This window comes from Lepisosteus platostomus, chromosome 4 (genome assembly GCF_059453375.1).
Source record: "Lepisosteus platostomus isolate fLepPlt1 chromosome 4, fLepPlt1.hap1, whole genome shotgun sequence".
NCBI lineage: Eukaryota > Metazoa > Chordata > Actinopteri > Semionotiformes > Lepisosteidae > Lepisosteus > Lepisosteus platostomus.
In genome coordinates this window covers 10,050,020-10,060,807 of record NC_142614.1, presented here as the reverse complement: position 1 = coordinate 10,060,807, position 10,788 = coordinate 10,050,020, and the positions used below count along the sequence as shown (strand labels likewise).

General features: G+C 53.4%; 1 protein-coding gene across 9 annotated transcripts in view; it reads right to left on the bottom strand.

Moving 5' to 3' along the window:
• The window catches only part of mink1 (misshapen-like kinase 1), a 44,468-nt gene that overhangs the window by 5,249 nt on the left and 28,431 nt on the right, over positions 1-10,788 (bottom strand). For 8 of the 9 annotated variants that reach the window (XR_015935808.1, XM_088628318.1, XM_088628319.1 and 5 more), the window contains 11 exons: positions 9,999-10,147; positions 6,989-7,109; positions 6,517-6,639; positions 6,003-6,114; positions 5,598-5,765; positions 5,352-5,495; positions 4,502-4,636; positions 3,393-3,493; positions 3,036-3,185; positions 1,227-1,386; positions 785-924 (listed from right to left, as the gene is read on the bottom strand). Coding sequence is in view for 8 of the 9 variants with exons in the window: in XM_088628318.1 (XP_088484444.1) it covers positions 785-924; positions 1,227-1,386; positions 3,036-3,185; positions 3,393-3,493; positions 4,502-4,636; positions 5,352-5,495; positions 5,598-5,765; positions 6,003-6,114; positions 6,517-6,639; positions 6,989-7,109; positions 9,999-10,147 (1,503 nt within the window). In the remaining variant the exon portion in view is untranslated. The remainder of the gene's footprint in view (positions 1-784; positions 925-1,226; positions 1,387-3,035; positions 3,186-3,392; positions 3,494-4,501; positions 4,637-5,351; positions 5,496-5,597; positions 5,766-6,002; positions 6,115-6,516; positions 6,640-6,988; positions 7,110-9,998; positions 10,148-10,788) is intronic. The other variant, XM_088628323.1, reaches the window with a different exon arrangement.

Below are 10,788 nucleotides of genomic sequence, written 5' to 3'. Positions count from 1 at the left end.
AGACAAGGAGAGAGAGAGACAAGAAGAGAGACAAGGAAAGACAGAGGGGGACAAGGAGAGAGAGGGGGACAAGCAGAGGAAGAATCAGATGGTTAAACGAATCCATTTAATAACAGTGATAAAGCTGGCACTTCAGCGGAAACAGCTTTAAAGCCTGAGTAAAGCACATTAACATTTCAGATGAGCTAAAATCAGCATGAAGGGATTCAACAATTGAGTAAAACCCAACGTTTCAGCTACAGGAAATGTCAGCGTTACTATAAGATAAGATAATTGGCCATATACAATTTCTTGAATTAGGAATTTGTCTTTTCGCATACCCTTCCTCTTCCTCTCCATGAGACACACAGGCACACAGACGGGGAGAGAGAAGCCTGGGGTCAGAGCGCAGGGTCAGCCATTTATACCCCCCTGGAGCAGTTGGGGTTAAGGGCCTTGCTCAGGGGCCCAACAGAGTAGGATTCCTCTGCCGGCTGCGGGATTTGAACCGGCAACCTTCCAGCCACAGGCGTGGATCCTTAGCCACAGAGCCACCACTCTGCCCTGTACCATGCTATACCAGCATTAAGGTATATAACCGAGTAAAGCAAACCTTTTCAGCGTTTGTAAACACAGTGTGAAGGTATAAAATGCTTGAGTATTATCAAACTTCATATATATACACTGTGAACATGCAGTGTTGGTGTAGAGCTGGGGAACAGAAGGAGTAAAAGGGTTGAAAAGCTGGAGTTAGGACGGCGTGAAACATTCAGCGTTTATGTAAATGAACTGCAACACTCCTGACCTTGTCATTCCTCTCACACAGGAACTTGAGTCTTTGGGCTCTCTTGTGCATGAAGACTCCGTCCAGGTGGCCGGTCTCCACTGAGCGGATCTCAATGGCCTTCTCGCCCCAGCCCATGATCTGATTGGAGCAGATATAGGCTGGAAGAGAGAGGGGACAGCGCCACAGGTAAACACCACCTGGTCTCCAGCTCCCACTGCCTGGGTGCAGCTTGCAGGAGGCAGTCACAGACAAAACTGGGCAGTTTAACAAGCGACACTAATTACCATCCAATTAACTAAGAGAAGAATCTTTTCTCAGGGGCAATCCTGATGCCTGCAATCATACACAACCTCCTCCAAAACATGATATATACTGACCTTAAACACTATGGATTGGCATATATACTGTACTTGGCCCACGCCCTCCCTCCCATCACCACATAGTGAATACAGCACCTTACCAACAGAGGTGGGCATTTCCCCCCACTGTAGCACCACATCCTTGATGATGCGGCCATAAGTGTTGACGTAGACACCCTCGTCCTCATAGCACAGCAGCATCTCCATGCCCTCTGAGCTGGGTAGGAACACTATGGCATGAGGAGTCACCTGGCTCTGGATCTGAGAGAGAGAAGGGTTTTAATACAGACACACTGGACACTACAGTCCATTAACACTGCACTGAGAGAGAGGGGTTAATACAGACACACAGGACCCTACAGTCCATTAACACTGCACTGAGAGAGAGAGGGGTTAATACAGACACACTGGACACTACAGTACATTAACACTGCACTGAGAGAGAGGGGTTAATACAGACACACTGGACACTACAGTCCATTAACACTGCACTGAGAGAGAGGGGTTAATACAGACACACTAGACACTACAGTCCATTAACACTGCACTGAGAGAGAACGGTTAATACAGACACACTGGACACTACAGTCCATTAACACTGCACTGAGAGAGGGGTTAATACAGACACACTGGACACTACAGTACATTAACACTGCACTGAGAGAGGGGTTAATACAGACACACTGGACACTACAGTATATTAACACTGCACTGAGAGAGAGGGGTTACTACAGACACACTGGACACTACAGTCCATTAACACTGCACTGAGAGAGAGGGGTTAATACAGACACACTGGACACTACAGTACATTCACACTGCATTGAGAGAGAGGGGTTAATACAGACACACTGGACATTACAGTACATTAACACTGCACTGAGAGAGAAGGGTTAATACAGACACACTGGACACTACAGTACATTCACACTGCACTGAGAGAGAGGGGTTAATACAGACACACAGGACCCTACAGTCCATTAACACTGCACTGAGAGAGAACGGTTAATACAGACACACTGGACACTACAGTCCATTAACACTGCACTGAGAGAGGGGTTAATACAGACACACTGGACACTACAGTATATTAACACTGCACTGAGAGAGAGGGGTTACTACAGACACACTGGACACTACAGTCCATTAACACTGCACTGAGAGAGAGGGGTTAATACAGACACACTGGACACTACAGTACATTCACACTGCATTGAGAGAGAGGGGTTAATACAGACACACTGGACACTACAGTACATTAACACTGCACTGAGAGAGAGAGGGGTTAATACAGACACACTGGACAGTACAGTACATTAACACTGCACTGAGAGAGAAGGGTTAATACAGACACACTGGACACTACAGTCCATTAACACTGCACTGAGAAAGAGGGTGGTTAATACAGACACACTGGACACTACAGTACATTAACACTGCACTGAGAGAGAGGGGTTAATACACACTGGACACTACAGTACATTAACACTGCACTGCGAAAGAGGGGTATATACAGACACACTGGACACTACAGTACATTGACACTGCACTGAGAGAGAAGGGTTAATACAGACACACTGGACACTACAGTCCATTAACACTGCACTGAGAGAGAGGGGTTAATACAGACACACTGGACACTACAGTACATTAACACTGCACTGAGAAAGAGGAGTTAATACAGACACACTGGACACTACAGTACATTAACACTGCACTGAGAGAGAAGGGTTAATACAGACACACTGGACACTACAGTCCATTAACACTGCACTGAGAGAGAGGGGTTAATACAGACACACTGGACACTACAGTACATTAACACTGCACTGAGAAAGAGTGGTTAATACAGACACACTGGACACTACAGATTAAAACTTTTCATCTTTTCATCAAATTTTGAAACTGACATGGACAGGTATGTAGATGTCGTAGTTGTTTCCAGAGTCAACATCGATGGCATGGAACCCTGCACTTGACCCGTAGATCACCTTTAATCTCTGACCCTCTTCCACAGTAAGGTCAACCAGTTGGGGCTTATGGGGCAGGTCAGCAAAAGACTGAGGAAAAAAAGAGAGTGGGGTGAATACAGACACACATTAACACTGCACTGAGAGAGAGAGAGGGGTTAATACAGACACACTGGACACTACAGTCCATTAACACTGCACTGAGAGAGAGGGGTTAATACAGACACACTGGACACTACAGTACATTAACAGAGTGAGAGGGGTTCATGAACTTGCTCAGGTCATATGTATTCCTACCTTGAAAGCCATGAACTTGTGATAGGGTTTGGGTGCCCAGGCATAAACCTCTACTGAGTTCTTCAGAGCAATCACCAGGAACTTAATCCTCTCATATTTTACTGGAGAGACAGGGAGAATGAAAGAGTGAGTAAAAGAGGTGGATAGATAAAGTGTTTCACTCATCCTAAGATTTCTCAATTGCTGCTTTTACAAAACTGATCTCTCTCCACACCTCTTAATATATCCTTCTATCCTGATCTCTCTGCACTCCCCCTCATCTCTTTTGATTTCTACTAATGTCTCCTGATCTGTCTGCACTCCTCTTCTAATTCTTCTCTCACCCACTCTGAAGTGCACACATCCCTCTCTCACAATTCAATTCAAGGTGCTTTATTAGCATGACCGATGGGTACAATCAGTGTTGCCAAAGCAAATAAAAATAATAAAATTAACATAGAACAAAACAAAAAATAGAAGTAAAATAAACTCACCCACTCTGTAGTGCACACATCCCTCTCTCACTCTCACCCACTCTGTAGTGCACACATCCCTCTCTCACTCTCACCCACTCTGTAGTGCACACATCCCTCTCTCACTCTCACTGTAGTGCACACATCCCTCTCACTCACACTGTAGTGCACACATCCCTCTCTCACTCACCCACTCTGTAGTGCACACATCCCTCTCTCACTCTCACCCACTCTGTAGTGCACACATCACTCTCACTCTCACCCACTCTGTAGTGCACACATCCCTCTCTCACTCTCACCCACTCTGTAGTGCACACATCCCTCTCTCACTCTCACTGTAGTGCACACATCCCTCTCTCACTCTCACTGTAGTGCACACATCCCTCTCTCACTCTCACCCACTTTGTAGTGCACACATCCCTCTCACTCACACTGTAGTGCACACATCCCTCTCTCACTCTCACCCACTCTGTAGTGCACACATCCCTCTCACTCACACTGTAGTGCACACATCCCTCTCTCACTCTCACCCACTCTGTAGTGCACACATCCCTCTCTCACTCTCACCCACTTACTTTGAAGTGCACACATTCCTCTCTCTGTCACTCACTCACCCACTTTGTAGTGCACACATCCCTCTCTCTGTCACTCACTCACCCACTTTGTAGTGCACACATCCCTCCATCTCTCCCACTGTGGTCCAGCCCTGCTTCTTCTCCACCTCTGGGTCGTTGTGCAGGATCTTGTTGCGCAGCCAGGAGAGATAGTAGACCCTCAGCTTGTTCTTCTTTCCTGAGAGCCAGGGGAAAGGAAAAGATGCCGACAGGGAGAGATGAGAGCATGAAGGGGAAAGGGCAAGTGAAAGGCAAGAAGGGAGAGAATGGTTAAAATCATGGTCATGATAATAACACTTCCCACTTATATAGCTCTTTTCTGGACACCCCACTCAGAGCGTTTCACAGGTAATGGGGATCCCCTCCACCACCACCAGTGTGTAGCCCCACCTGGTTGCGATGGCAGCCATAGTGCACCAGTACTCTCCCCACACACCAGCTCTCAGTGGGGAGGAGAACAGAGTGATGAAGCCAGTTCAGAGAGGGGGATTATTAGGAGGCCATGACTGGTAAAGGCCAGGGGGACATTTGACCAGGACGCCGGGGTTACACCCCTACTCTTCTCAAGAAATGCCCTGGGACTTTTTTAAGCACACCTTACTGGTGCCACCAGCACCTCTTCCAGCAGCAGCCTTAGCTTTCCCAAGAGTCTTCCATCCAGGTACTGGGCAGGCTCACACCTGCTGAGCTCCAGTGGGCTGCCAGCTGGGAGCCGCAGGTCAATTTGTTGTCACGATGTTGTGACAATGCTTACATGATTTGTGGGACTGCAGGGTACAGCTATGGCAGTCAGTTTTGAGCTGGAGTCAGAGACAGTCAGCAGGACTCAGAGCCAGTGAGGTTTACGGGTTGACTCGGTGGAAACGGCGGCAGGAGGCTGCTGTGTTAATTACCGGAGATGGTGATGAGCAGGTTCAGCCCCTCCAGGACGTCCATCTGCTGGAAGCGGCGACTGTTGATGAGGCCGTAGACCTTCCCCTGGCCGCTGCGGTCCAGCAGCTTCAGCCCGTTCTCCGTGCCCACCAGCAGATTGACCCCTGGCAGAAACACACGCGCTGTCAGGGCGCTGCCGACGGCTGGTGTGCTGGGCTAGCCACAGACACGCCCCCCCTCCCCCTGCCCCTCCTCCTCTGCCTCACCCCACAGAGCAGCACACAGGATCTCGGAGTTGAACCTCTTCTTGTACTTGCGGATCTCGGGGGTGTCGCTGTGGGGACGCGTGTTGGCGGGGTTCACGTTTACCACCGACCCCTTCCTGACCTCCAGCTTCAACTGCTCGAACCGGGAGCTCTCGCTGCCCACAAAGCCTGAAGAGACAAAAGCACTGGTTCGAACTGCAGCTGTCCAAAACACCGGGCTCGGTCTGTGACATTCAAGATCTCAAACAAGCCGTTTCACCCTTAACACAGTCACACTTACACAGCCCTGATGACCCCAAATTCACCCGGCCTCTTTAAACAAAGAGAGAGCAGGTCTGCACAGGACTGGGAGCCACTGCCCCACAGACAGGCTGATTGGCATGGCATGGCAGAGCATAGACTCACCTGCCACAGAGATGGATTCTCCTGGCCCCCCCTGTGGTTGGTACATCCCAAGGTTAACAAAGGTCGTGAAGGAGGCCTTTCCTGGGGCCTTAACCAATCCACGGGACTGATACTGGAGCCAACCCAAAGAGAGGGGGAGAGTCAGAGAGACGGGTTCATAATACCGAGAAACAAACACTGAGGCACAGCAAGACTCACAGAAAGATAAGGAGGAAGAGACAGAGACAGGTTTATAATGCACAAATAACGCACTCAGACCAAGACAGAGACTCACCCACATTGTAGTGTGCAGAGGTAGGGAGAAAGAAACAGGTTAATAATACCCAGAGACACAAACAAACACTCAGACTGAGACACTGCAAGACTCACACACAGACAAGGAGGGAGAGAGAGTCAGAGACAGGTTTATAATACACACAGACACAAATACGCACTCAGACTGAGCTGCAACCTGACTCACGCACACAGAAAGAAGCAGAGAGAAACAGGTCGATAATCCAGTACAGTGTCTCACATCGTAAGCGCTGTCCTTGCCGGGAGAAGAGCCCTGACTGGTGGGGTCAGTGGGGGAGTGGGAAGGCTGCACAACATCTGGGAGGTTGGTGTAGCCATTGTGATTGCGCTTCTCCTCAGGGGTCTGTACAACACACAACACCACAGCCTTCACCACGCTGCGCACCACAGCCTTCACCACGCTGCGCACCACAGCCTTCAGCCTAGCGGGCTTCTTCAGAACCAAGTGATTCAAATCCTCCAGGACTTCAACACTTTCAGCCCAGCGGGCTTCTTCAGAATCAAGGGATCCAAATCAATTCGCTACTAACCACTGGAGGGGCTGGGCAGGTTGACTCTGTAATCTTTCTTATGTTGTTAGTCATTAGCACACTGCGCAACGCAACAGTGTAACGTCAGCACCACTCTTATACACTGAAAGCTATCACCACAAACCTGTCACACAGTACGTAACAAAGCTGGCGGTCACTCACCCTCTGTACCACCATGGTTTGGTCGCCATAGTTGCCAGCCGAGGTGTCGATGCCCGACTCCTCCCCCTCCTCGTCATGGACGACCATTGTGTTGACGGAGTCCGAGTCTGGGTCTCTAACACTACGAGACAGAGGTTGGTTATAATCAACAAAAAGAGAGAAAGACTGTTCTCCTCCTCCTCCTCTTTCTCTCTCCTTGTCCCTCACCAGTCAGTGGGACTGTCCTCCTACTCTCTCTCCCCGTCCCTCACCAGTCAGTGGGACTGTCCTCCTCCTCTCTCTCCCCGTCCCTCACCAGTCAGTGGGACTGTCCTCCTACTCTCTCTCCCTGTCCCTCACCGGTCAGTGGGGCTGTCCTCCTCCTCCTCCTCTCTCTCCCTGTCCCTCACCGGTCAGTGGGGCTGTCCTCCTTCTCCTCTCTCTCCCCGTCCCTCACCAGTCAGTGGGACTGTCCTCCTCCTCTCTCTCCCCGTCCCTCACCAGTCAGTGGGGCTGTCCTCCTCCTCCTCTCTCTCCCTGTCCCTCACCGGTCAGTGGGGCTGTCCTCCTCCTCCTCTCTCTCCCTGTCCCTCACCGGTCAGTAGGACTGTCCTCCTACTCTCTCTCCCTGTCCCTCACCGGTCAGTGGGGCTGTCCTCCTCCTCTCTCTCTCTCCCTGTCCCTCACCGGTCAGTGGGGCTGTCCTCCTCTCTCTCTCTCTCTCTCCCTGTCCCTCACCGGTCAGTGGGGCTGTCCTCCTCTCTCTCTCTCTCCCTGTCCCTCACCGGTCAGTGGGGCTGTCCTCCTCTCTCTCTCTCTCCCTGTCCCTCACCGGTCAGTGGGGCTGTCCTCCTCCTCCTCTCTCTCCCCCTGTCCCTTACCGGTCAGTGGGGCTGTCCTCCTCCTCTCTCTCTCTCCCCATCCCTCACCGGTCAGTGGGGCTGTCCTCCTCCTACTCTCCCTCCCCGTCCCTCACCGGTCAGTGGGACTGTCCTCCTCCTCTCTCTCTCCCTGTCCCTCACCGGTCAGTGGGGCTGTCCTCCTCCTCTCTCTCTCCCTGTCCCTCACCGGTCAGTGGGGCTGTCCTCCTCCTCTCTCTCCCTGTCCCTCACCGGTCAGTGGGGCTGTCCTCCTCCTACTCTCTCTCCCTGTCCCTCACCGGTCAGTGGGGCTGTCATCCTCCTCCTCTCTCTCCCCGTCCCTCACCGGTCAGTGGGGCTGTCATCCTCCTCCTCTCTCTCCCCGTCCCTCACCGGTCAGTGAGGCTGTCCTCCTCCTCCTCCTCTCTCTCCCTGTCCCTCACCGGTCAGTGGGGCTGTCCTCCTCCTCCTCCTCTCTCTCCCTGTCCCTCACCGGTCAGTGGGGCTGTCCTCCTTCTCCTCTCTCTCCCCGTCCCTCACCAGTCAGTGGGACTGTCCTCCTCCTCTCTCTCCCCGTCCCTCACCAGTCAGTGGGGCTGTCCTCCTCCTCCTCTCTCTCCCTGTCCCTCACCGGTCAGTGGGGCTGTCCTCCTCCTCCTCTCTCTCCCTGTCCCTCACCGGTCAGTGGGGCTGTCCTCCTCCTCCTCTCTCTCCCTGTCCCTCACCGGTCAGTGGGGCTGTCCTCCTCCTCCTCTCTCTCCCTGTCCCTCACCGGTCAGTGGGACTGTCCTCCTCCTCTCTCTCCCTGTCCCTCACCGGTCAGTGGGGCTGTCCTCCTCCTACTCTCTCTCCCCCTGTCCCTCACCGGTCAGTGGGACTGTCCTCCTCCTACTCTCTCTCCCCCTGTCCCTCTCCCTCACCGGTCAGTGGGACTGTCCTCCTCCTCCTCTCTCTCCCTGTCCCTCACCGGTCAGTGGGGCTGTCCTCCTCCTCCTCTCTCTCCCCGTCCCTCACCGGTCAGTGGGACTGTCCTCCTCCTCCTCCTCTCTCTCCCTGTCCCTCACCGGTCAGTGGGGCTGTCCTCCTCCTCCTCTATCTCCCTGTCCCTCACCGGTCAGTGGGACTGTCCTCCTCCTCTCTCTCCCTGTCCCTCACCGGTCAGTGGGGCTGTCCTCCTCCTCCTCTCTCTCCCTGTCCCTCACCGGTCAGTGGGACTGTCCTCCTCCTCTCTCTCCCTGTCCCTCACCGGTCAGTGGGGCTGTCCTCCTCCTACTCTCTCTCCCCCTGTCCCTCACCGGTCAGTGGGACTGTCCTCCTCCTACTCTCTCTCCCCCTGTCCCTCACCGGTCAGTGGGACTGTCCTCCTCCTACTCTCTCTCCCCCTGTCCCTCACCGGTCAGTGGGACTGTCCTCTTCCTCCTCTCTCTCCCTGTCCCTCACCGGTCAGTTGGGCTGTCCTCCTCCTCCTCTCTCTCCCCGTCCCTCACCGGTCAGTGGGACTGTCCTCCTCCTCCTCCTCTCTCTCCCTGTCCCTCACCGGTCAGTGGGGCTGTCCTCCTCCTCCTCTATCTCCCTGTCCCTCACCGGTCAGTGGGACTGTCCTCCTCCTCTCTCTCCCTGTCCCTCACCGGTCAGTGGGACTGTCCTCCTCCTCTCTCTCCCTGTCCCTCACCGGTCAGTGGGGCTGTCCTCCTCCTCCTCTCTCTCCCTGTCCCTCACCGGTCAGTGGGGCTGTCCTCCTCCTCCTCTCTCTCCCTGTCCCCCACCGGTCAGTGGGGCTGTCCTCCTCCTCTCTCTCCCTGTCCCTCACCGGTCAGTGGGGCTGTCCTCCTCCTCCTCCTCTCTCTCCCTGTCCCTCACCGGTCAGTGGGGCTGTCCTCCTCCTCCTCCTCTCTCTCCCCGTCCCCCACCGGTCAGTGGGGCTGTCCTCCTCCTCCTCTCTCTCTCCCTGTCCCTCACCAGTCAGTGGGGCTGTCCTCCTCCTCTCTCTCCCTGTCCCTCACCGGTCAGTGGGGCTGTCCTCCTCCTCCTCCTCTCTCTCCCTGTCCCTCACCGGTCAGTGGGGCTGTCCTCCTCCTCCTCCTCTCTCTCCCTGTCCCTCACAGGTCAGTGGGGCCGTCTTACTCCTCTCTCTCTCTCTCTCTCTCTCTCTCTCTCTCCCTGTCCCTCACCGGTCAGTGGGACTGTCCTCCTCCTCTCTCTCTCCGCTCTCGCTCTCCTCGCTGCTGTCGCTGTCCTCGCTAGAAGAGGAGTAGTCCATGGCCTTGGCGGGGGGGCGTGGGGGCTCCTCAGGACGCTCCTTGGAGAACAGGCCGTGGTCCTGGACACACCAAGCGGACAGACCAAGTGAGAAGAGCGAATCAGAAATCACAGACTGGAGGACAGACCGACTGACCCACACACAGACAGGTGGACACACAGGCTGTAGACACTGCTGCCTTCAGATACACACTGGAAAACAAATGGAGGATGGTCAAGCTGATTGAAAGCAGTAAAGTATGATTATATAGCCAATAAAATGGAAATAAAAACAGAAAAACATATGGAAGGCCTCAAAGTACAACGGAGAAATAGACTGTCAGTTATCCACACACACTAATAGAGTAGTGTACACACCCACACACACTCCCTTACAGACTAGCGCGCACACCCACACTCCCTTACAGACTAGCGCGCACACCCACACACACTTACAGACTAGCGCGCACACCCACACACACTTACAGACTAGCGCGCACACCCACACACACTCACAGACTAGCGCGCACACCCACACATACTCACAGACTAGTGCGCACACCCACACACACTCACAGACTAGTGCACACCCACACTCCCTTACAGACTAGCGCGCACACCCACACTCCCTTACAGACTAGCGCGCACACCCACACACACTCACAGACTAGCGCGCACACCCACACATACTCACAGACTAGTGCGCACACCCACACACACTCA